Source organism: Falco peregrinus, chromosome 5, assembly GCF_023634155.1.
Source record: "Falco peregrinus isolate bFalPer1 chromosome 5, bFalPer1.pri, whole genome shotgun sequence".
NCBI lineage: Eukaryota > Metazoa > Chordata > Aves > Falconiformes > Falconidae > Falco > Falco peregrinus.
Window position 1 is genome coordinate 45,056,904 of NC_073725.1, and position 26,245 is coordinate 45,083,148.

Genomic DNA, 26,245 nt, shown 5'->3' on the forward strand with positions numbered 1-26,245 from the left:
GGAAGCACAGCCCCCCTCCCGGCTGCGGCCGGCACAAGTGGCCAGATTCCCATGGACGCGCAGACAACCGCCGGCCTTGCGCGGGGTTTTTCCCAAGCGGAGCCGTCCCCACACGCACGTCTGGGGGGGGCGAGATAAGGGCTCAGGTACGAGCTCCCTGTCTGAACCCCCTAGCTCGCAACCCGCCGCTTCGGCAGGTGCTGCCCGGCCAGGCTGGCGGGTACCCGGCTTTCCTCTCGACGGGGCGGTGCGTCCCCCGGGCGGCGAGCCCCGGGCTCCGCAGGTGCGGGACAGGCCCGGCGGCGGGATAGGGCTGCTTCCCTTTGCCAGCCCCAGGCCCGGGAGAGGCGCTCAGGGCGGGAGACCTGAAAGGGGCACCAGAAGGGGAGGAAAGGCCTTTTGATGCGCGACCTAGCTGGAGCCGCGTGTCCCGTCCCGTCCCCCCAGGTGTTGTGCCGTAGCTGTTCCCGCCTCCGCACGCCGCGCAACGAGCGCGCAGGCCGGCAGCGGGACCGGGAGGCCGCGGGGGCGCCTCGGGGCGGGGAGGCACCGGCCGGCGGAGCCGCGTTTAGCGGGACTGGGGCGAACTCCTCGCAGGCGGCGGTCGGCGCAGCTCAGGCCCCTCCATGGAGTGGGAGGCGAAGCTTGGCGGGCACGGGGCTGGGGCTGGGGCTGGCGGCCCCTCCGCTCCGCGGAGAGCGCGCCGGCGGAGGGAAGCCGCCCGCACCTTTTGCCGGCCGCGGCCGCCCAGCCGCACCATATAATTTGATTTTCCCCCCGTGCCCGCAGATCGATTGCAGCTCATTTGTTACATTCAGCGGCTCCTCGGGGCGGGGGAGGGGGGGAGAAGGGCGGGCCGGGGGAGCCGGCGGCACAAGTGTTGGGATTCCCATGGGCTGTGCCTGCTCTCCAGCTTGCCGCGCTGGCACCCCGGCCCGAGCGGCCGACAGAGGGGGGTTTGTAGACACGGTGACCTCCGCGATCTCGGTTTGAAAGAGCCTGAAAGGAGGCTGTTTATGGTGCATTACCAGCCCAGCGCCCAGGTACCAGCTCGGAGGGGAGGGCGCGCAGCCGGGCCGACCCCGGCTGCAGGTGCCTCCTCCTCCGCCGGGCGTGCGAGGGCCCGGGGCCGCCCCGCCGCCTTTGTGGGGCCGCCGCCCCGCCGCGCCGCGCTCGCCCCGGTAGCGACGCCGAGGGGGGAGCGCTTCTCCCCGCCTTACTGATGGGCCTCACGTGGCGGCGGGGGAAGGGGCGGGCTCGCCGTGGCCGAGTGGCAGCGGCCGACGCCGATCCGCCCGCAACTCCCGGGGCCAGTCCCTGCTTCGAGGAGCTGCAGACCTGCCCGGTGTCAGGGGTGCGGTGTGATGCCCTGACGCCCCAGCGAGGCGTGCGGGTCTCCTTCCCTCGCCTTCAGAGCAGGAAAGTTGTATGAAAGTTTATTACCAGGAAACACACAATTCCACAAGATTGCACTGAGCACAGCTTAGTTTAAATTATGCTTTCAGTGGTAAAGAGACTGGAGGAGATGTGGTATTTTTCAATTAAATTAAGTGCCCTTTCAAATCAGGAATTGACGTAGGGTCTAGGGGGTTTTAATCCTTTCCTGATAAAATATCAGCTGCATAGGTTTTTGGGCCAACTCCGGTTCAGCCTTTCAAAAGCCCCCTGCTTCCTTTCCGCATCAAACATTGCATGTCCAAAAGAGTGCAGCACGCCGAAGCAATCCCAGCGGGTTAGCTGGTGGGTTTTAGAGACTTGAAGGAAAAAATGGCCATACTCGGTATTTGCCTCACTGTGATTTTCTGGACTCTTGTTTGGTTAAACTCTGACAGTGTGGAGAATGTTGGGTAGTGCCTGCGTAGAGGAAGGGGGAACTCTCACGGCTTGTCTTTCCATGCCTGTGGTTTCATGGCATTGGATCAGCGATAGGAGTTAGGAAAAACATGCAGGTAACATGTAAGTAAGAGATGGATTTTAGGCCTGGATAGGAACTAAACAGGCCTGTGGACCTCGGGGGTCCTGGGGTTTTACTTTAGCTTTAGCTAACAGGCTTCGTTATTCTGGAGTATCACATGAGTTTCCAGCCTAAATGATTCTATGATTCTATGTGTTTGGAGCTACTTCCAAAGACACTGGACTGGGCTGGAAAGGTGGAGTGCAAAGCTCGCCCCTGTCACCTGCAGCTCCTCTTCACCTCGGACCCTGCTGCTGCTCGCTTAAGTCCACCTTTTATCCATTTTCCGTCTCCCAACGGTTCAGGGCAAAACGTGGCAGAAAGTAGATGCCAGGGCACGTACGCATGGGAGGCGTTGGAGTTGGCAGCCGGGGATGCTCGGGGGCAGCGAGGCGGGGGACCCGGCTGCCTCTTCCCGCTGGGGGCGAGCGCGGGGCCGCGCTTCCCACGCAGCATCCCCGGGGGCCTCCGCGGGCGTGGAGAGGCAAAGAGGACGAGCGCTGCTGCTTCTGACCGCGGGGCTCGTACCCTGCGTGGGTGTCTTGAGGGAGCTGCTCGCCGCTCCGTCGCCGCTAAGACAGCCAGGAGCGTGGGTTTGCGGACGAAAAAGGTGTTTGTGGGAGGCGGGACAGATCCCTAGGAGGTGCGAAGCCCGCGGGGGCCCGATCCCTTGGGCATGGGCCGCCATGCTGAGCGCCGCCAGCGCTGGGGCACTCAGCCGAGGTTGTCCTGCGCTCCATGCAGAGCATCGGCGGGTGTTGTCTGCGCTTTGCAGCCCCGTCGGGGCGACGGGCTGCTCCCTGCTGCCCGGCCCTGCTGCGGCCCCAAGAGACCCCGAGATGAAACCTGTGAACGGGAAGGGATGGGCGCCGGTGAGCCAGGTGCTCTTCTTGCCTTAGAGAAGTAGAGCCGCTGTGGATTCCCAGCTGTGGTGCGCAGCCCCTCGCCCACGGAGGAGGTCTTTACCGCCTTCCCGAGCCAGGGTCGGGCCCCATCCCTCGCTGAAGGCTTGGTCTTCTCGGGCCGGCGGGTGTACAGCGCCGAGCGGGGTACCCCGGCAGAGGCAGGGCCGGAGGACCTGGCAAGCTCCGGGTGCCCTCGGTGCGGGATGCGCGCCCTCTTCGTGTTCCCCCGGCGGGGGGCGCTGCATGGGCCCACGGAGGGTCGGGAGTGGGGGCTGGTGGGTCAGACCCTGCATGCAGCTCTGCCCTGGCCTCGTGTCCTGCCCCATCTTGGAACCTTTAGCGACTCCACGTCCTCGTGAAAGTGGCTGCTAGCTGTGCTTGTATGCTCATTGACTCTGGAGGGAAGGCGGAGTGCCCCTTGGGGTACCCCCACTGGTTCCTGCCCTCCGGGATGTGAAATAACGAAGTGTCAGGCGCCGGTCATACATTTTCTTTACTGGAGAGTAGTGCGGGGAGGTGTCGTTCCCGTGAGCACGCCGCGGGAAGGGGAGCCGGGTGAGACAGTCGGGCAGGACAAATACTGAAAGAAGAGCGTTTACGACGCAGGCGGTGCTGGCCCAGGTGCGTTCCGTGGCCCGGGCTGCGCAGTTACAGGTTCCTGGTTTTCGCAAGTTTCCTTTTCGTAACATCTTAGGCAACCCGAGAGGATCCTTCCCGCGCCTCAGGCGGTTCCTTCGGGCACGGTCCGTACTCATTTCTCAAAGGCAGATGTACAAACATGAAATCATTGGTCTTTAAAGCCACCGTTGCCGCAGGGGCGAGGGCTGAGCTCGGCACAGTAAGGGAATCGCTTCTGCCCCTGAGCTGCGCGTCGGACGGGGCACCGAGCGCCGGGGATCTATAGGGACAGATGTTTCATTGCCTTCGCACCCCAGCGCACACGCGGAGCGCTAGCTGTGCCCGGCGAGGGAGAGAAGGGCTGTACGAGACCGTTCCACCTCCCCTGGGGCGGTGTTCGCAAACTTTCCAACGATCTGCTAGGTCTGAACGGTTTCAAGCCAGGGTCCGAGTGCCCAGACAGTTTGGAAACAGTAGGCACCCAGAACGTCCCTCTGCTTCCCCGGCAGCGCGCTCCCATCATCGAGAACTGCCGGGCAGCCGCGGGAAGACCCACAGCCCCGACGGTGTCGCGAAATGCCCGTCGGTCCTGACGGAACTGCCTCGTGGGGACGGACAGACCGGACAGACTCACTTCCCAGACCACCTGTCTGAGTTTTGTGGCCCGCTGGTGTCGTGCCCCCCGCACAGTGTGATATTCACTGCCCAGCGCTGTAGGGCTCACCCTGGCTGTGCGGTCCCAACGTGTGCCGGAGCAAACCGGGCACCGCCAGCTCAGGGGAACAGGGAAAGAATCTGGGCATGGGCTGGGCTCCCCCTGCCTCTCTGGGCACGTATTGTTCTTAGATCAGCAGTGGAGCTCCTGCTTCTCCCGCTTCATCATCCCCTAAAGCCTTCAGACTTGGCCGTCGGGAAGATGCTTCACCACCACGTTAACCTGGCGCCTGTCTCGCTCCCAGGGACAGAGACAGACCGTGGTCAAAATGCTGCGCTGGCACAAGGCTAGTGGCAGAGGCTTTGGGGAAAAAGAGCCTGTTTCGGGGGAGAGGGTGGGGGTGTGCGTGGGGTTGCCCCCCCTCTGGATCTGGCGGCGCTTGGTCTGTCTGACCTAGGGGAAGTGCTGCCAGGCGGGCCGTGGGTCAGCGTAGGAGTGTGTGTGTGTCTCAAGTGGGTGCGGTGGTGACAGGGACCACTCGACACGGTTTGCTCATCGACTTTGAACTCCCCGGCTCCAAGCAAAGTGTGGCAGGAGCAAGGACTCGCCATTCCTTGCATAATGACTCCTTGGGCATGCAGGAAAGGAACAGAGCCAGCTCAGTAGCCAGGAAATCTCCCTGAAATCACCTCGGTGTTGTTAGGACTTAGGGTTTTGCTTTCTTTTTCTGGGTGTTTCGGAGTAGGAGTGACATGGATCCGAGCGGATGTCATGTGCCAAATTTATACTTGTGCTTCTAGATGCGATGCCTTCACCCGTAGCGTTCATTCCCCGGCTGCATTCATTGCGCGTAAGGCCATACCGGCCAGGGAGGCAGGAGCTGGCTCATTTGCTCTCGGGAACTGGGATTCTCCAGCCGCAGGCGTGGCCCGGCGTCCCCGGTGCGCCCGGCCGCGGTGCGTGGGACGGTGCTGGGGAAAGATGGACACGCGTCCAGCTGAGCCAGCGGGGACAAGAGAGACCGCGGGTAGAGCTCCTGTCCCCCGGGACCTGCACAGGACCGGGGTGCCACGGGTTGCGGGTGACATAGAACAGGGGCGCGGGGACCGCGCCTCGGCTGAGCAGCGCGACTGCGGGACCGGCTGTGGCTGAGCGGGCGGCTCCTGGCGCCATGGGGATGCGGGAGCAGTCGTGGGCTGCCCTGGGCTACCCAGCCCCTCCAACCCCGGCAACAGCCTCGGGGGCCGGGCACGGCGGGTCCCTGCCCTCCCACCAGCGCCTCACGCCCGGCTGCCCCGGCACAGCCATTTATCTACCCTCCCAGCGCCGGGGAGCTCCAAGGGGCGGACAAGTGATGCTCGCGGTGTAAAGGGGAAGCGCGCCCCCCCGGGGCGGGGAAGGGGAAGCAGCGCGGTTCCCGTGCGGTGCCGAAGCTAGCTGTTCGCTCTCCCAGGTGGGTCCTTCGGGTCGGCGGGGCAGGGTTGCTCAGGAGGAGCGGTCCGGCGGCGAGCGATGCATCTGCCAAGCTGCGGCTCCGCGCCCTGTGCCGCTCGGAGCGGTCCCCACCGAGCCCCGCTGGAAGTGCTGGGAGTGCTGCTGGCAGCGAGCTGGGTGTGAGCCAGCTGTGTGCCCTGGCCGCACAGGATGCCAGCAGCGTCTCTGGGCTGCATGAACACGATCGCGGCCCAGGAGACCGAGGGAAGGGATGATCCCCCGCCCTAGGCACTCCTGAGACCGTATCGAAGTACAGCGGCCGGTGTTGGGACAGCCGGTACAGGAAACACTCTCACGAGGGGCGGAGGGCCAAGGAGGCAGCGGAGGCTGCACGGGGCGGAAAGGCTGCAGGAGCGGGGCTGGCTCAGCCGGGGGCAGAGGCGGTGTCGGGGGCACCTCACAGCACTGCGGGGCTGGGCATCCAGAAGCCCGGCTCTCGGCAGCGGTGTATGGTGCGAGGTTGAGGGACAGTGAGCGTGAATGGAAACAGGAGTCCGGGCGCACGGAGAACCTTTTCCACTGTGAGAAACAGGAGAGGTTCAAACTTTATATCCGTAAGGGATCAACACTTCCTTTAACCGCGAGGTGGCTGAAGTAGCACAGGTTGCCCTGGGAGTTTGCGCAGGCTCCATCCATGGAGGTTTTCAGCACCAGACCGGCTAAAACCCCGAGCAACCTGGCTCGGCCTCGCAGCTGCCCGGGCTGCGAGCAGGAGGTGGCACTGGAGCCCTCCTCTGGTCTCTCCCAGCCCGGGTTCTCGCTCCCACTCAGTGGGCAGCACAGCAGGGCCCGCGGGGGTCCCGGCCACGCACGCTGGGCACGGACATGCTGCGGAGCCCTACGCGGAGGGGAGTGGGAGAGGGGCCTGCGCCGTCTCTCCAGCCGCGGGCAGCCGGGCCGGGCTCTCCCAGCGCGGCGGAGAGTACCGGGCGGTGGTGCCCGCAGCAGGGAGCCGCAGCTGCTGGAGGTCCTCGGCTATCCCGGTCGGCGAACGCTCCCCTGGCCCGCAGCCCCCCGCCTCGTCCCCTCATCCCAGTTCTTCCGATCCCGAGGTCCCCGGTCCCTCTCCACGGCTGGGCGTGAACGGGGAGCCGCTTGGCCATCACATCACCCCTTGGTGCAGAGACTCCCTCAGTTTCCCCGTCGCGGGACGGTGGCAGCGGTCCCCCAGCCACGCGCGGGCGCATTCCTGGCTTCGCGCGAAGGTTTCCTCCTTCCCTTTCTCGTTTTTTCGCGTGGTCCGTCCGCAGGCAGGGCTTTCCAAGGAGCGGTTCTTGCAAAGCTCTTTGTTCCCTCCCGTGACTCACAAGTTTCCCTGCCGTTATCACAGCGTTGTCAGCGGCTTTGAAGTCGAGTCATTTATTTCCCGGAGCTGGCCCTGTCTTGCTGTGCTGATAGAGCGGGGTACGTTTCCATTCGGGGTTTGATCTCTGCCCATGCTGGTGGCACACTGTAAAGTCACTTTCGATAAACCCCGATAGACTCTGCCGGACAAACTGTTGCAGCGCTAATGACAGAGATAATCCTCCCCTAATCTGCCGAGTAATCCATCTCACCCCAGTGAGAATTTTTAAGGCTTTAATCAGTGAGAGTCAGTTAGGGAATTATTAACAGAGCCTCCGCCGAGCGAGCTCGTCCTGAGAGGGCACTGGGAGTGGGAAAAGGAAAAACGCAACAGGGCCCGATGCGGTCGAAATCGACGCACGGCCGGGCGCGAGGAGCTGATGTGATTTATTTTGACGTTACGGTAGAGTTCTCTTCGTTTGTAAATGCCGCAAGAAGCCCCGCGCCACTGATCCACCCGATGCCCGCTCCGACAGCGGCTCTGCCGGCGGCGGGGGCTGGCGGGCCCGAGGGAAGTGCTGGGGGGAAGATCCGCGGGGGTGAGCCCTCCCGAGGCCCGGAGGGAGGCTAAGCCGGTCGCTGCGAGCGCGCGTTTCGGCCAGCGACATGTGGGGAGAAGTGCCGAGGCGGCCCGGGGCCGCTCGCCCGACGTGCGGGGAGCGCCGCTCCGAGCGGCTCCGCGGGCTCCGGGCCCGTCCCTGGAGGGCGAGGCCGGGCGGGGCCGGGCGGGGGGGCACTGCTGTGGCCCGCCCGCTCCCCCGCCCCACACCCCCCCCCGCCTCGGTCCCCGCCGCGGCGCCGCCCCTCGGCCGGCGGGAGCTCCGCGGTGTCCCCCCGACGGGGGAACCCGGCCCCCCTCGCCCGCCCCCCCCCCCCCCCCGGCGTGCGCTGATTGGCTGGCGGCGGCGGTCAGCGGCACGCGCCCAGGGATGTCGTTATAAGACTCCTCGCGTGCCGGCCCGCCGCGCCAGCCGGCTCCGGCCTCCTCCCCGGAGAGCGGCGGCAGCGGCCCGGCCTCCCGGCCACCCAGGGGCGGGGAGGGCAGGGCAGGGGCGGGGGCCCCGCCGCCGCCGGGGCGGCTCGGCGAGCGGGCCGGCGGGAGCGGCTGCAGGCGTGTCCCGGTGGGGCTGCCCCCCCGCCCCGTCCCGTCTCGTCCTGTCCCGTCCCGTCCCGTCCCCGCCGGGGCCGGACGCAGCATGGAGACGGTGCTGCTGGAGCACTTCCCCGGGGGGCTGGACTCCTTCTCCTCGCCCCCCTACTTCGACGAGGAGGACTTCTTCCCTGAGCCGCCCCCGCGGGACGCGCTGGCCGCCGACGGGCTGCTGGAGCCCGACGTGGACTTCCTCAGCCGGCAGCTTCAGGAGTACTACCGCGACGGCGGCGACCCCGAGAGCGGCTACCGCTGCCCGGCGCCGGCCGCCGCCTTCCCGCCGTCGCCCGCCTCGCCCGGCTTCGCCTACGAGTGCTGCGGAGCGGCGGGCGCGGCGCTGCTGTCCCCCGGGGGGCGGCTCCAGGCGCTGGGCTCGGCCAAGCGGCGGCGGCGGGTGCGCTCCGAGGCGGAGCTGCAGCAGCTCCGGCAGGCGGCCAACGTGCGGGAGCGGCGGCGGATGCAGTCCATCAACGACGCCTTCGAGGGGCTGCGCTCGCACATCCCCACCCTGCCCTACGAGAAGCGGCTCTCCAAGGTGGACACGCTGCGCCTGGCCATCGGCTACATCAACTTCCTCAGTGAACTGGTGCAGTCCGACCTGCCGCTGCGCAGCGCCAGCAGCGAAAGCCCCAGCCAGCCCAAGAAAATAATCATCTGTCACCGCGGTACAAGTAAGTGGTGGCCCGGCCCGGCCCGGCTCCGCGGTCCGCAGGAATGCCGGCCCCAGCAATAACCCCCTGGCTTTCTCCCCCCTTTCCCCCAGGATCTCCCTCCCCGAGCGACCCCGACTACGGACTCCCCCCTCTGGCCGGTCACTCGCTGTCGTGGACTGATGAAAAGCAACTCAAGGAACAAAACATCATCCGGACAGCCAAAGTGTGGACCCCCGAGGACCCGCGGAAGGTGAACAACAAACCCTCCCTCAACGACATCGAGAACGAGCCCCCCTTCGACTTCGTGGCGTGAGGCGCCGCGCGGGTGGCCCCCGCCCCCGCCCCGCCCTGTACATGCTGTATGTAGAGACCTATATTGTAAATGTAATTTAAGATTCAGACTCTAAGGGCAATCAACTTTATTTATCTATTTATTACGGAGTAGTGATAATGAGGTAGAATCGTCTGTTTTGAATATATAATTTATATAATTTATCCTGATTTTTTTAAGATATGCAATAGGTTTATTCCACCAGCACCTTGGGGAGGGGGCGGGGAAAATGCCAGAACCTGTGAAAATAATTTATTGCCGCACGTGGACTCTTCCTGTGTTTGTTAATAATAAACCCGGATTGTACCTTGTGGAGCGGTGCATTTGTGGGGAGCTGCTTCCGAGAGCCTACGGCATCCCGAGGAAGCCCTGCAGTACCGCGCGGGCCGGTGCCCGGGCGGCGGGGTGAGCCCCGGGGCCGTGCAGCCGGGATCTCGCCCCAGCCAGCCCCCTCCGCCCAGCCGCCCGCCCCGCAGCCCCGCCGCCGCCTCGGGCTGCTCTTATACAGCCGGGGGGGACGACGGACGGACAACGGGACGGGACGAGGACGGGCGGGGGGACACTCTCCCCTTCTCTCCACCCCTTTTGACGTCCTCTCCTGAAGTGCTTCCAACTGATGTCTTTGTCTATCTCTAGGAGGTCCCCTCCTTTCAGTGCCTGTGCTCCGCTTGTGGCTTCCAGCTGAAAGACCCGAATCCCCAAACACCAGCCTTGCGAGGGTGGGGGGGTGTCCTCGCCGTTGCCCCCCGGCCCCGCCGCCACCGGGATGGGCGCGCTACCCGGAGTCGGACAAAGCTGTCCCCAAAAGTGCTGGGGAGGGGGAGCCAGACTGGGGGCCGGGCAGGCTTGCCCCCTGCGGGTGCGTGGCCCCGCGCCTGCCCCCCGCCGGCTGCGCCAGCCTTCCGCGGGCCGCGCCCCGGCCGCGCCTGGGAAACAGCCCCCGCAGCCCTCGCCCTGGGGATGCTGCCGGGGAGGCGGGGGGGGGGGCGGGAAAGGGCGGGGTGTGTGGAAAAGCCATCGTGCAACTGGTGGCAGAGTCGCTCTGGCAGCCCCAGCTCAGCGTGCCCGGCTGCTGGGGGAGGCGGCTGGGCTGCACCTGCCCGGGGGCGAGGGGAGGGGGCGGCCGGGCCTGGGGGCTGCAAGTGCTACCGGCGAGGGCGGGGGGGAGGGGGGCGGCCCAGGGCTGGGGCGGGGGGCTCGCCCCGGCGGCGCAGGTGCTGATTTTCCCGTGGCACCCGCGGCTCATCCCCGACGGCTCGGCCCCCGGGAGAGCCCCAGATGCCCGGCCCGGCTCACGGCCGGAGCAGAGCTGTCCCCGCGCGGTGCCCAAGCGGATGGGAACGGCCCGGGTGAGCCAAGGTATAATTATTACTCATCATATACTGTACATCTCTCCCTCTCTCTCATTTTTTTTTTTCAAAGCTGCCGCGAAGTGGGAGCAATATGTTGCATGCATGCTAATTGCATTAACCTAGTTAGACACATTTAGTTCCCTAGCGCGGATGGCATGGATCTATTCCAATAGCAATTAGAGGAGCTACTTACCCACATAAACACGCCGAGGCTGAGTCGGGGAGGGGAGCGGGGGGGGGGGGGGGGCTTTGCTTATTTATTCGTTTATTTTTCGAGCGAGCCCCCACTGCCGGCAGGGCTGGTCGGCTGCAAGCCTCGCCCCGTCCAGCGGCGGGCGGGAGGCGGGCGGCACCGGTGTCATTGAACTTAAACAGGGCTCTTTGAGCAAGAAAAAGAGCCGACCTATAATTCGATCTTGTCCTGTATTAGGACCTCATTAAACACAGAAAGTCGCTTTTGCACAAATGCTTCCATCAGGCATGTAATCTCATTACACTCATTAGAAAGTCAAATGTTAGTCGGACTTCAGCTTAATTATAAGTTATGGAAGTGTTGTACCGTTTCCTTCTGTGCATAGCCCCGTCCGTCTCAATTGGCTTTGGCGATGCGGTCCCCCACAATTAAAACACTACAATCATTGTTATATGGCACCTTTTCTTTGCCGTGCCACTTTTTTTGTGATTCAATGCTTCAACACATCCTTTAGTATGGTGCAGATGAAGCGGAAGAGCCGGCCTTCGCATGTAAAACACCAGGGTCTCTATCTTGTCACTCTCCCGTCTTGACTTGGCAAGTCCCTTTAAACGCAATCTTCAAAGAGACTGACAGCTCCTTTTGACTGACTCATCATCCATTCACCCCAGCGCCGCGCCTCTGCGACAAAATCCCGCCGCACAGGGCAGGAGGGAAGTGCCTGTGCAGATCCCGCGGCCCGGAGGGACCCGGCGGGACCCGGCGGCTCCCGCAAGCCCGGCTCGCAGCTTCTGCGGCAGTCCTGGGGGGTTTGCTGGCGGGCAAAACGGCTGGGCGCGGTAGGCCCGCAGCCCGCATTCCTCCCCGCGGCCGCAAGCGGGGGGATCACGGGGATCGCTGTATCTCCCCGCGCTGACCCCCGGCGCGCCCCGGGCAGCGGCGCCCCGCCGCCCCCGTGTCCCGGCCCCGCTCCCGGAACCCCGGCCGTCCGCCTGCCACCCCGCATCGGCTCCCGCGGGGGCCGCTCCTCCGCAGCCGCAGTGCCCCGACGGCTCCGCGGGGGGACGGGGAGGCCCGCCCAAACCCCGGCCCGGCCTGCTCCCCCCACCCCCGCCCCGCATCCTCGCGGGGGCCGGGGGCTGCAAAGTGAGGCACGAGAGAACAAAAGAGAGGGAGATCCCACGTCCCGCTTGGGGGCTGTGGGGGATGTTAGAGGCACTTGCAGGCAGCTCGCTTCCCGCAGGCTGCTGGGGGGGAGGTGCGGGCTCTGGGTGTGCGGGCTGATGCTGTCCTCCAGGGACCAGCGTCATTCGTGATGCTCCAGGTGAAAAGACAATTTAATTGTCCGAAACCAACAATCTCCCATTAAAACATAAACCAACCCAAACGGAAAACAAAAACCCAAACAAAAACCCCAAGGGCAACAAACTCCCCCCCGCCCCCCCCCCCCCCCCCCAAGATCAAAAGACCGGAGGCATCAGCCCGCTGGCCGGCGCAGCCAGCGAGGGCTGGGAAGGCGTGCGTGACTCCTGTGCAGCGCGGTGCGCAGGCAGGGGCTGCCGCGGGCACTGTGAACCCGTCCCGCCGCGGTTCCCAGGGCCGCTCATCTGCCGCAGCCGGGCGAGCGCCCTGCGAGGCGCGGGGCGTGAAGCCTCCCCAGCCCGGGATCTCATCCCTCTTTCATTCACGCATCTCTCGCTGGCACCGAGTACCAGCTGCGAGGTCGAATAAACACCAGTTGAGTGTCCCCTGGTAAACCTCCCGCTTTCCAAAGCATCCCGCAGCCGGTGGGAATGGTCCTAAATAACTCCACAACAAACCGCGCTGCCGAGACCTGGAAGCGTGGGCGGGAGGCGATTCCCACGACGGGGCCGGGGTCTGGCCAACAGGTGCTCGGGTTTGGCGGAGGGCGCCGGGGGAGCCCGGGGAGGCAGAGCCTCCGCTGCCAGAAAGCAGCCTGCTCCGGCGCCTCCAGCTTTACATGGCGTGGAAGCCGCAAACAATCGCAATGATATCTTTATTGCTAGGTTCATGTCCTGGGCTATAACATATCAATCCCTGTCGTGGTTCTCTCGGATGCACCTGGTATTTCAAACTTGTTCTTTTTGTGCTTCTGGGTCCTGGACTGCAGCTGCCTAAAGCGAGCAAAGAGAGAGGCCCTTACAATGTGTCCAAGACGTGTTGGCATGGTTTGCTTGTCTTTAATGTACCATTAACTATTGTCTTTACACAATATGGGAACTGTAAAGCATGACATGTGTTATAATAAAACACATTTTCAACGATACACTTGGACTGGGCGCTGGGATGCAAGCAAACAAACAGGCCCAAATCTTGTTTTGTCTCCCTCGCTAAGCCTACTGGCAATTAAACTTAAGACCACTGCTTTCCCCTGATCAGCCAATTAAATTTTATGTCTCCTAATTTTTCACATAGAAAAAAAGTCTCGGTGCCGGCCCCTAAAGACATTGATTTTCTTGCTATCACCTGGCGCTCAGACCTTAGTTCCATTTATCAAGAAGGGAAACGTCAGGCGTTACATAAAGTGACTCTGTTACCATAAGGCTCTCACCATCCTGCCCTATTGTTTTCCCTTGTTAATAACTCATTACCAGGATTTAACAAATCAACCATTACATATGTTTTGTGTCTCCATATTTTGATCCGTACGATTAAGCAGATGTTACGATTGAAAATTGAAAAGTCCAAGGCTACTCTCGTCTGAAAGAAAGAGGGCAGCCTCAAACAACGAGCTAACAATGAGATTCAGAAGATCTTCAGAAAAACATTTACGACCAATAAACAGACTCCAACCTGCTCCATTTCAACCATTGTGCGCCTTGGGGGAATAATTAAGTTGAATAGGAAGAGGTCCGCGGGGTTTTCAATGCCAAGCCCACAGGTGCGGGGTGGCACGATGAATGATCCGCCTGATTTTTGCCAGGCTCAAGGGCCCTTCTCCTGGCCGGGCGCGCAGATACGAAATATTGTCATTTCTTTTAATTCACGGCGTTACTCTCAGGGCGAACAAAGGGGCGGGGGATGAATGGCTCCGGCTGCAGGCGAGGCGCGCCCGGCCGCCGCTGGCCTCGCCGGAGACCGCCCGGCGGGGACGAGTGCGCCGCCGCCGCCGCGCCCGGGGGCCGCCCCGGCGGGCACGGAGGGGTGCCCGGCCCCCCCCCGCCGCCGCCCGACCCCCCCCGCGGCCCCGCGCCCGCGCGCGCCTCGGCCCCTCGCCGCCCCCGCGCCCCGCGCCGCCGAGCGCCTCGCCGCGGGGCCGGACCCCGCGCGGGCGCGCGTGCGCCCCGCCGCTCCCCGCCGCCCCCCGCGCCGCCGCTGCAGCCGGGAGGGGGCGGACGGGGCGGCCCCGCGCCGGGGGTGGCTCCCGGCCGCCGCCCCCGCCCCCGCCCCGCCGCCGTCGGGGCCCCGGCGAGCGACAGCGGGCGGCGGCGGCGGGGCTCTCCCGCCCTCCGACCCGCGTTGCGCATGGAGGTCTCCAAGAGGGGGCCCGGCTGTCGGGCGCCCCCGGGGACCAGGGCGGTGCCGCCCCTGCGCGGCGGCCGCGCCGTGGGCGGCCCCGGGGGGGGCCCCGCGAGGAGCCGCCGCTCCGCGCCGCCGGGCCCCGTCTGGCGGCGGCCCTGCCGGGAGGAGCGGGGCTCCCCCCGGGCGGCCCCTGGGGCGGCGGCGCCGGCGCCGGAGGCAGCGCTCGGCTGCCCGGCCGCGGCCACGGCGCCCGCCCGAGCGGCGCGGGGCTGGCGAGCGGGAGAGCCCCGGGGACGCGCCCGCCCCCCTGCCCACCCCGGCGCCCTCGCCCCCGCCCGGTTCCCCGGCCCGGCGCGGACCCCCGCTTTCCCTGGGCACCTGCTCCGCGCAACCCGCCACGCCCGGCGGCTTGGAGAGGGCAGGGGAGGCCCAGCCCCGCCGCGCCCGTCCCGCTCCGGGCGCCCCGCGGGGCGGCGGCGGGAGGCTCCGGCCGCGCTGCCCGGCCCTGCCCCGCCCGGGCCAGCCGGGCCACGGCCGCCCCGGTCCCCCCGACCCTCGCCGCCCCGGGATGCCCGGCTGGAGCGGCGCGGCCGGAGCCCCGCGGGCCCGAGCCGGGTGAGGGGACTGCCCGCTCCCCGAGGAGAGGCACTGCGGCGGGGTTGCACGGACGGGCGCGTGCCGCCGCCCCCGCCCCGCGCCCCGACGGGGTCCCGAGCCCTGCGCCGCTGCGCGGCGCGGTGAGCAGGCCGGGCGGAGGGGAGCCCTCGGCGGCGGAGCTCAGCACCCGCTGGGCGGGCGGGGGCGGCTTCACATTCTGGGAGATGTCTCCGCCGGGCGCCCTGACGGCTGCCCTACCCCCGGAGCGCACCGGGGGCCGGAGCGGCCGCTCGCCGCCCCAACCTCCCGCGCTCCGGCCCCGGGGAGAAGGATGTCCCGGGCGAGAGCCGCCGTCCGTCCCCGGTGTGGACGGCCCCTCCGCGGATGGCGGGCGGGGACGCTCCCCGGGTGAAAACGGGCACCCCCGACCGCGCCGGCCCCCACTCGGGCGAGGCCACGGGGACCTGCCCCTCGCCGCCGGAGCGGGGAGCGGCCCGAGGCGAGACGGGGCGGGCGGGGAGTGCCCGTGCGGGTCTCGGCACTGCTTGGGCAGCCCCGCCGCCGGTGTCTTCGCGCCGACGGAGGTTTGGGAAGAGGGTGAAAGCACGGAGCCCTCGGGACGTGTCAGGAACCTTCGTGCCCGCCGACATGGGGAGCGGCCGCGGGTGCGCCCCGACGGCGGGGCTGGCGGGGCCGAGGATGCGCGGAGCGTCGTGGGCCCCCCTCGGCGGAGCGCAGTCTGCGACACTGACCTTCCTGCGGGGGGGACGGGGACGCGCCTTTCACGGAATTAGCCGCACAGGCGTCTCGCTATGACTTTTGTTCCCCACCACCGCCCGGAGACACCGCGCCCGCTCCGCCGCCAGCCCGTCCCGTCCCGTCCCCGACGGCTCTCCCCGTGCCCTGCCCCGACAATGCCGCGAAATGCATCACTGTCACCGGGCGCGGGTGACAGATGAGGCGAAGGCGCGGAGAACTCGCCAAGGTCAAGTTGAAGATGCCGGTGGCAGCGTGGCCGCCGCCAGCTAAAGCCGCACAAGGCCCGGCGCGGGGCCCTGGCGGGGACCCTCCCCGACGTTATATTTTTACCTCTCCCCCTTCCCCTTTTCCCCTCGGCTTTGCCAGGCGTTTCTGCGGGGGCCTGCGGAGGCCGGGGTGCGGCCCGAGGGAACGGGGCGCTGCGCGGTGCTGCGCGGGGGGGCGCGGAGTGCCGGAGCTGCGGGCCCTGGGGGAGGGCGCTGGGCCGGGCCGGGCCGGGCCGGGGAGCTCCGTGCGCGGACACACGCTCGGTCGCCGGCTTCAAATAAATTGCAGAGCGCTCCGGGCTGGGTTCTACCCCGCGCTCAGCTAAAGTTTTCCAAACGGAGTCTGATTAAACAAACACTTCGCCCTTCTTCTGCTCCCGCTCTCCCTCGCTCTGTGATGATTGATATTTTTTATTCAGCCAACTTTTATTTACCTTGCAAAAATGTTGGGGACAAATGTGATAAATTACAGATATGCAAATTTCTTTGAATGGTGTTGTAAGTGTGTCTCGCTGGAGCTGAATAAGTCCTTGCAAGTCGGTCTGCGCGCACTCAGGACCCCAGGGAGCTGATCAAAGCACCCTTTCTCTTTCATCCCCAGTATTCTCCTCCAAACTATTTCGATACAATATGTTTCCATGATGCACTTAATGTGCTAGGGACACAGAACTCATTACAACCTAGCTAGTTCTGCCGACCCCTTTGTTCAGAGGCATAAAGTTAAAAAAAAAGGAGGGGCGGAGGGGGGGAGCGCTGCTAGTTGCCAGCTTTCTGAAATGTTAAAGCATGCGTCATTTTTCACCAGGTCTCGTCTTGATATCCTCAAAAGACAAACTATGAAACCGGCCTCAGCCCTTTCTGGCATTAATTACACTGCTGTCCAGCCGATCTGTTTTTCCTATTATATGCATTTCTCAGCAGGGATTTTTTTTTTTTTTTTGCAAGACTAATGCAGCTGCAAGTCGAAGTATGAATGCGTTTTATCGGTATAGAAAAAAATCAGTGGAAAGGCTGAAAAAGATGTCAAAGTCTATGCTGACGGGTTTTTTTGGTTGCCCCGTATTTGAGTCGGTGGCTTTGGAAAAGAGTTTTGGATCGCTCTGTTACGTTAATTGGTTTTGCCTCGAATTATCAGCTTCTTAAACGAGACAAATCTCAGCCAGAGGCTGCTGAAAGCAGGTTACATGCTTACTGAATGCCGATGCGCGCAACAAATCTTTTCTTGCTGGGGAAACGCTTGCAAGTGTTTGGGGAAATAGCTGGAAATTAGCAGCCCCGGGTTCAGGGCGATCCGTTTCAAACCCACTGCGATGTGGCGGCTGTTTGGGGAAGTGACTCCAGCGGGATGACAGTAAGAAATAAACTCTATTTCAGCGGATGGCGCGTTTGTTTACGGGGTTGATTGGTTGACGGAAATGGCTGGCAGCCAGTTCTGGGAAAGATTCCAGACCTGACTCCGATTAACCCTCTCTGGTGAAACTCTGCTGGAAACCAACTCACCAGCAATTGCCATTAATCTACTTACTAATTAAGCCAATTCATTTCTAAAGGAGAAAAATTCCTTTCTTTGGCCAAACTGATGGGAGGAAATTTGAAAGAAGCGCCAAACTGTGTAACTGTAATTCAGCCAAGGACTGCTAAAACAAGGTGTTGATATATAGCTGGAGATTTAAAACAAGTTTCTAGGGCAACAATCCTTTGGAGACGGTGGTATATAGTGCATAGTAGATGAAGCTCGAATAATGGTGGACTGCAGTGTGCAATTGTACGGACATTGGTTGGAACCAGGACTGCTTTTCCCAATTAAGCCGCTCAAGGCTTTTAGTCCTAATAATTTATCTGCCCCGTTTAAACGTTTTAGCCTTGGGCGACAGCTACAACGAGCATCTCTGCCCGGACCCAGTGAGCACAGTTGTGGAAATAGCGTCGAACTTTTGTCCGACGGTGGCCGCGACACCCCAGCTCCCCTCGCTGCCGGATGCGGGTCAGTCCAAGAGGACACAGGGACACACGCTGCCCTCGCGGCCCCTGCGCCTGCGAGGACCTGCCCGGGGTCCCCGCGGCAGCGCTGCGCCCCGGCGGGGCCGCTCCGCAGGCTCTCAGTGGGGCGGGGGCATATTTTATTGAGGTGTCATCTTTAGACCAGCAATGTTTAGCTTCTAAACACGCGGTCTAGGCCGGGGAGGCGAGTCCCTGGGAGACCCGAGGACGCGGAAAGCCGGCCCGGAGGGCAGGGTGCTGTTTTCAGGGCAAGCCGCCACCTCTGTCGCTGCCGGAGGCAGGGCACCTGCTAGGTGAGGGAGAGAGGTGACGGGGAGGGGGCTTCGCCCTCTGTCCCGGCACCTGCAGGAGGAGGAGCTGCCCCGGGCCGCTCGCCCCGTCCTCCGGCCCCGCCGCCAGCGTCCCTGCCCGCCCCCGTCCTCGGGGCCCGGCACCAGCCCCGCCAAGGGCACCCGCCGGCGGGGGCAGACCCGGGGCACCTTCGCCCCTCGCTTGTCCCACTCAAACGCCCCCACCCGTGCCCCTCCGCTCTTCCCTCCCCAGAGCCTTTCTCCATCCCGCACCGCTCCCAGAGCAGCCCCGTCGGGGCCGGAGCGCTTTGTGCCGTCGGTGGTGCCACCGGTGACCGGCAGCGCCGGCGCTCCCGAGGCAGCGCCGAGGGGTGTGAGGCCGGTGGCAGGCACAGAGCGGGGCAGAGGCAGGGAAGGGACCGCCCGGTGCCCAGTCGCCGGCCGCAGCGGTCGGCCGGACCGCGCCCCCCGCGCCCGGGCTCGGTGGATGAAGGGCGCAGCCCCCCCGGGTAAATGGCGTGCGAGAGACGACAAATTCAAGGGCACATAGCTCAAAAAAAGTGGAACCGTTCCCTCGTGTTTCGTTGTTTTTTTTTTTTTTTTGTTTTGGGGGTTTGGTTGGGCCTTTTTTTTTTTTTTTTTTTTGGTGCACGGCGGCGGAGGACAATTGCAAGAGTAACAAATTAAGCGTTCAGTGAATCCGTCTCCGGACAAGGCGGCAGTGGTCAAAGCGCTCGGCGGGAGGTGGGAGGATGCTGAGCCCTGGACATGAACAAACCACCCTCCCGGGAAGCAGCAGCCTCGTGTCATTTCACTAAAATGACGAGATCTCGTGAAATACACGGTACCCCAAACGCTGACAGCAGAACTATGAACACAACTTGGAGAGGAACGGGGACACGATTCCTCCGGCAGCTGATGGCAAAACGTAGTACGTGGCTATAGGTAGCGCGGTACGCGTTCGGATCTCAAGCAAACACCCAACTTCTTCATTTAAGTCTCTCTCTGAGATCATAAAAAATAGGATGCGATATCCTAAAAAGACTAATGACATTTCACAGGTAATGCAATTTAGAAAGAAACACTTCCATGTTTTCTTTTCCAACAATGTGCATTTTTGTAAACTGCTATAAATTGCAATTCAAAAGCCCTGATCTCGCCATCCCCAATCATTTTTTATACTGATCAAATGAATGCAGATACTCCCATTTGGGAGGGGCGACATGACATTTCACTTGGCAGTTCTAAACAGGTCACGGACCTTTCACAGACCCTAAGGCAGTGGGAGGGAGCTCTTTACGAAACCGTGTAACCAAATCAAACCAATGGTTACCCCTTTTCAATACCATTGGAATGGTTTGCACAATGCTATTCACATAGCAGCAGAGAAACTGAAAGGATGGTCATCCAATGGAAATTTCTTTTCTTTTGTTTAAACTTGCAGAGCTAAAAAAAAAAACCTAGAAAACAATTACTTTTTGTATGACAAAAAGATAAACACTTCTACGTACAGCCGTACGTGTACACCACGGCCCTCGGCGCGCCTAGATGTTTATACACATATAGGCACACATCTGTGTGTGTGGATGTACATTTATTGGAGATGTTGCTTTGTTTGAAACCATAGGCACAAAGACACAACATGGCTGCCCTGGAGATGACCTATTGCTTTCAAGTTGCTTGAACACATCAGAATTTCTATTGTTGAGGTTGATTAATTGAAACTGATAAGTTACCATGAATAAAGATTGTTTTTCTGTTTAATGTGGTGGGCCTGATTTGGTAAATGCTTCATTCATGTAGCCTTGCAGTGCAGCATATGGGCAAGATTCATTCAGTATCGCAAACATATACAATTTATTATGCTTGTATGGTCACAACCAAAAGGCCTTTCTATTTTAATGACAAAGTTTGAATGAAAAATTCCATTTAAAGAGTCACTAACATTAAACGCGGGTTTGTAATTTATTCGTGTTGCCGGCTGCCGGGAAATCGAGCGCCTTGGAAAAGCGGCGGCGCGGCGGGCCGAGGGCAGCAGCCGTGCTGCGGGGCCGAGCGGCCGCCTCGGCGGGCCCCGGCCGCCCCACGCGCGACAAGGACGCCCCGCCGCCCCCGCGTGTCACACGCCGCCGGTAAACTTATGGCCGCGTAGCTCCCGGTTCCCCCGGCCTGAGCTCGACGGGGCGGATGGTGAGCACCCGCCGCGGTCTCCAGCGCCTCTCCGGGCAAAGCCGCCCACGGGCCCAAGGACGCCGCTGCCCGAGGCGGGAGGTGGCACACCCGGCGTGCCCGCCCGGCTCTGCCCGCGCCGCCGGCGGAGCCGCACCCCGGGAGCAGCGGTGCCCTCCCGGCGCCCTCCCCCGCCGCGCTGCCCGCGCCCCGCTTGCGCTCGGGGGCCGGAGCCACGCCGCGGCACGCGTGGGCGGCCGGGGGGCTCGCCGGGTCCCTGCCGCAGCCCCTCGGAGCGCAGCCGGGAGCCGGCGACGGCAGGGCGGGCGGCGGGGAGGCCCGGCGGGGTGCCCGCGGCCGCCCGGTGCCTCCCGCGGGTCCGCGCACGCCAGGGGACGCGGGTGGCCGCTCTGGCCCCGGGCGCCACCGCGGAGGTGGCTGCTCGTAAAGGGTGCGGGAGAAGCAGAAGGGTTCGTGGTCCCCGTCCAGGCTGGAGCAGGGGGTTGTGCTGGCGCTCAGGGGTGAGGTTACGCGCCGCTGCGGCCAGGGGAGTTTTGCCTCAGCACCTCTAAGCCCAGCCTCGCTCCTTCCCCGCCTCTCGCTGGGTAATCGCTGTTCTCAGTACAGACAGCTCCCAACCTTGACCTCACTGCTTCTCACAAAGCCCGTCTCATTTTCTGCATCCTCTTAAAGTCAAGCAGCTCAAAGCAACAACACAGCCTCACCCAACAGGGGAAAAAAGATGAAACTTGAGATGAAGGTGTGATGAAGGCCTGTCAGGAGCTACTGTGGGGCAAACCAGCACACTGCGGCCTGTGTGGGGAGGGTCTGAGCCTGTTCTTGCCTCTTTGACGGGATTTGTAAAACAACGTTTAACAAAATCAGCGTATTTGACTGTCAAAGTAGAGTTTATGCACCATCACAAATAAGTAATTAAGTATGGGGCTGAAATTCATGAAAAATCCCTTGAAAGAGCTCTTTCAAGCATTTTTTCTAAAAAAATATGACCTCTTAACCTCTTCTTCCTCGATTGACAGAAAAATTTGAAACAGAAACAATGTAATCTATCAAAATAAGTTGTGTTACTTCTGTAAATCAGATATTTATGTTTGAGCTTTCTCTTACTGACAAGCTGTAAAGGCTCACTGTTATTCCAAGGTTTTATCTCTGAGATTCTTGTCTTTTCTGCTCATTAAGAGTCTGTCTACAGATTACAAAGTCAATAGATGCAAACAGCGGACTGTGAGAAAACTCTCCCTGAGTACATAAAAATCAACAGCAGTGGACGCTATACAATGGAAAGCATAGATGTTTTTAGGTGCTCGGCTTTATCATCTTTAAACAAGGAAGAGAGTAAATATTGTGGCAAAGCTTCACCTTCCAGCGTTGCACACTTCCTTTTGCTGTTCCTAAAGGTGGATCTCTAGGCATCATCATTTCTTAATGGCAGATTGAAGTTTAAGTGAAATACAGTTTACAAGTGTTTCGAGTTTTCTACTCATACCTGCAGCGCTAACTACCAGCCCTCCTACCGGGCGGTGCACCTGGACGGGATGACTTTACAGCTACTTTTGCGGATTATCCTGTAGAGGGATGGATGACTGAACTCCGCGGAGCTCTTACACTTCATGGGGAGTCTGGGGGATTCCGGGCCCTGGACAGGTTCCTTCAGTCGCTGAGAGGTGCCTCTAGGTGCAGATTTTCAGTATTTCGTGCCCTAGTAGCCCAAGTTACTATATGCTTATTTTTTTAATGCTGCAATTTGTACACTCCCAATATTCCTCCGTGATCGCACGTTGAAGTGAGACTAAAATAAAAAACAACAACCATCAAACAAACAAAACAAAAACAAACAGGCAAAACTCTCGGCTTCAACTCAACTCACCGAGAGGGCTCTGGGGTACGAGCGGGCTGAGTGCTTTCACACCCCGCACACATCTAAGTCACGCTCCTCTAAATACCTGCGGGCGGTGGTTTGGACCATCTTTAAAACCTGGCAAAAAATAATTTCCCGAAACGTTCCTGTGGACACCAGCAGGTCTGTGGCGGGGAGTTACTCCAGAAGAATCTGACGCCTGCCCCGGCGCGGCGGCTACTGGCCACGGGGACCGGGCACTCGCCCACACGCCTTCAGCGCCGCCCGCCGCCAAGCAGCGGCGAGCGGGGTCCAGGCTTGGGCAGCACATCTACCCATCCCCGGCACGTAAGCAGGGAAAGGCAGCCAAAGCCCAGGAACAGCCTCCCGCTGCCCACGACCGGGCGGCCCTTGCCCGAACCGCTGCCGCGGGCAGCTTGGCGCCGGCACGGGCCGGGCCCGCTCCCGCTCCCGCTCCCGCCCCCGGGCCGGGGACACCGGCGCGGCTCCCGCAGCGGGCTGCCGCCGCACGGCAAGGCCGGGAGCATCAGGCCGCGGCTCCCCGGGCTGCAGCCCGTACCCACCCGGGGCCGGCCGTGCCCCTGGGGCGCGGAGCGTGTCCGCGGTGCCGCAGGGCGGCGGGCGGGGGCCGGGCCTGCGTGGGAGCTGCGGGCGCCTCTTTCCCCGCGGGGCTGGTGCTCGGTCCGACGCTACGAGCGATCGTTTGCAGAGGAAGCGCCCAGCCGGGCTCAGCCGGGCTTTTGAAGGCTCACCTAGGTACATTCTACGTTTACACTAACCCATCGCTCCCTTATTGTACAGAACGCACGCTACAAGAGCACGTAAATGTCAGACCTAAGCGGAACCAACACGTTCTCGTTCCTCCCCAGCCGCACGGTAGACCTGGCAGCTGCCCCGCCAGGCCGGGTCACTCGGCGCGGAGGACGGCAGGCGGCCGCCGGGCGGGTGTGTAACTGCCCGCGCCGGGCCGCTGCCGCCGGCCGCTCCGCTGGCTCTGCCGACCGAACGCTCCCCGGCCACACACCGCGTGTTATGGACACTGCCCCCCGCCCGGCTGTGCGGTGCGTTTCCTCTTCCCGCACACCACCACGCGCTCGCCGCCCGCAAACCGGGAGCAGCCGCCGCTGCCGCCGAGCGCATCGTCACACGTGGGTACGTGTGCCCGGCGAGGCTGCCCTTGCAGCTCACACCTGCAACTACTTTACAAGAATAGCACAGAATTCAAAAAGCTCTATTTGAAAAAAGAAAAGGCTACAGGTAAGTTGGGGGCAGGTGCTGATCTGGAACCTGTCTAGGATAAAGAGGTTTAATATGTCCCCATAGCATTTATAAAATACTTCGTTTTGCAGGACGTTAAAATATATTTTTCTCTTTTATTTTTAAAAAGGGTTGACATTAGACGTCAGAAAATTTAAATAACAACATATTTGTATAGAAATAAATAATCTATATTGAAGCTAATAAAGTGACAATTCTTTTTACTACAGATTCCATTGTACTATTAAACTTGTATGCAGAGTCAGACAATCGGGGGAAGTGATGCAGTGCTTGAATCCCAGATCCAGGAACTTCATGAACAGATAAAGGAAACAGTTCACTTCCTAAAATTTACTTCATTGAGATTATCATACATTACTAGGCCCCTGTGTTTTCATGTCTTTAAGTAATTACTTGTTTTGTTAAATGTCAACGAACTTATTCACAGAAAAAACCTATGCATTAGAGCATTGTGTCATTTTCTTCTTTTAAGAACAATTACCCTAGCTGAAAAAGATCCAAACAATTAACTCACCTGAGATTTACCACAACTAATTCTACCTTAGTATATGCAATTCACTGGATTTATCCACATATGTGTGGATGCAACCAACAGATGATTTCACTGAGGCTTTGATGTGGAGCACTAAAACTGTTCTTACTTCCATACTGTTTGCCAGAGTCACCAAAGCAATGCATTTCACCATTTTAGAAAAGAAATTAACATTCACTTTACTAAGTGAAAGTTTATGAACTGCTGTCAATAATCTTTCCACAAGTTGTCAGCTTGCAATAAAATTGATCAAGGATATTTTAAATAGGAATCATATACCTGAAGCACTTTCTGTTTACATCAGTATTGAGGGCCTCAGTATCCTGAAAAGAAATTCTAGCTTGTTATCCTTGACATAAACCTGATATTCTAAAAATCGATTACATTTATACCCTGTAGATATTTCTTTCTTGAACTGGGGTAGCAGTGTTCCAAGTATATTTCCTTGGAAAGCTTGAACATACTATTTTCAGTTTGGAACTTACCAGTTTTCCTCCCTGAACATCTGATCAGATGATTTGAAGCAAATCAAGTAAACTCCTTCTATTATTGAAAGAGTAAATCCTTGCCCAGTTTTGGACAGACTATCTACTGTGTTTAATAGTTTAAAAATATTATTTCAATAACCCCTATTTTCTGACTGGTACTTACTTATTGCTGTTACTGTAGATATACAAACCCAAGAACTCAAGAGTGGAATGTAGGGAAGCCCTTTCCTCATCCTCGGCTCACAGTTATAAGCTCTGGGAAAGTACATTCTGCTTGGCTTTTTCTGGAAAAGTCTTCAGAGGACTGAGAAGGTGAGGTAGGAGGGCAGGTTGGACCGTAGGGACCTGCATATGCACATGGAAGAAATTAATCTGAAGACAAACAGTTACTGATAACTTTCTTCTTTAGGTGTGTGCTTATGTATATCTGTTCACATGGTTTGTGACTCCAAGCACTGAACCTCCTAAAACTCCATATATCTAGAGAAAGCTCATGCAATCAATATTGAATAAGGACTCTGGAACCGTCCTCCAATGTGCAGCACTGTGTATCAATAATTCAGCAATAACATAGGTGGAAATGGGATGTTCTGCAAAGAAGCCGCTTACACCACTTGAAATCTAACTGTACGTACTGCAACAGCCTAAATGTTCAAAATCTTCAAGAAAGCCTGTGGCAAAAATCCCATGAGAGATGAAAGGCAAGTGTATCTTGCAATTAAAGCTAGGTAGATCAATACTTAAAGTTGGGAAGAGGTAATAGTTTTTTCTTCTTTAAAAACTCTTAATTTTTTTAGTACCTTTTGTGTCTTGTTCATTCCACCAGTGGCAGCATCCATGGCAAGAGAGTGTGTAGGGGTGCAAAACAGAAAATGTTATGACCAAATAGACTGGGCGTCTTCTAATAATTCATTCAGATATGGAAGCACAGATGAGGTTTGTTACTACAGAATATTCCACACAGAATTTAACCGTTGTCAAGAAGATACTTTCCAGAGCAGAAGAGTAATTGAAAACATCAAGGATTCCTTCAGAATATCCCATATTCTCTTTGAGGGGAATCTATAGGGCAGACATCACCCAGCAGTATGGGTCTGTACCTGGAATGACAATATATAGCATGGTAATTAGAACAATTATTTCTGTATAGCTTCAATTATGCATGCAGACATTACACTCTACAATCTAATCAACTATTAATGAGAAAGATATCAAGCTCTATGGAGAAGACAAAACATCACATTGGAGGAGTCTTCTGTTGAGTCACAGTTTCGATATACTTCACATAACCAATGAATTTATTCCATGTTTCAATCATTTTAAAGCATCAGGGTTAGTATTGTTTTAAAGTAAATTAATCAAGAATTTTGTTTCTAATAATTTTCTCTAGTTCAGGGAGTATTTTCCTTTTGGTAAAATTGATGCTGCAGTGAATACTTGTTTGCTAACCAATGCCGCCTGCACCCCCTTCTTTGTTTCAGAAGTGCTGAAAACAAAAAACCCCAGTGCAACATCAAAGAAAATGAGTCCCTGGAGTGGCATGTAGAAACTCAGTTTGTCAGACCTTGGAAGCATTTTCCAGTAAAAGAATTCAGGTTACAGGAACATTTCCCGCTACTGCTTAGTGAAAAACAGTTTGCTTTTTAAAACCAAGAAATCAGAGTATATTAACATGTAGACTGCTATGATGCCAGAGGTGGGTCCTATGAACAGCGGGATCAAGTCATCCTCTTCCCCAGCTGGACACCTTGTGTACTCCACAAAGTTACAAAAGTAACCTGAACTCTTTAACTTTGAACCTTGGTACACATAACATCTAAAATAGCTTAGAGCAGGCATTTACAAGGTATCTATGAA

General features: G+C 59.7%; 1 protein-coding gene and 1 pseudogene across 1 annotated transcript; one reads left to right on the top strand and one right to left on the bottom strand.

Moving 5' to 3' along the window:
- The first annotated feature begins 8,009 nt into the window (after positions 1-8,009).
- On the top strand, positions 8,010-9,169 carry PTF1A (pancreas associated transcription factor 1a). Its single transcript, XM_055806199.1, has 2 exons — positions 8,010-8,791; positions 8,884-9,169. The coding sequence occupies exons 1-2, from the start codon at positions 8,167-8,169 to the stop codon at positions 9,084-9,086; spliced, it is 828 nt and encodes a 275-aa protein (XP_055662174.1). The 5' UTR covers positions 8,010-8,166; the 3' UTR covers positions 9,087-9,169.
- A 14,280-nt stretch (positions 9,170-23,449) lies between these two features.
- LOC129784456 (uncharacterized) overlaps positions 23,450-26,245 on the bottom strand; it is a 49,407-nt pseudogene continuing 46,611 nt past the window's right edge.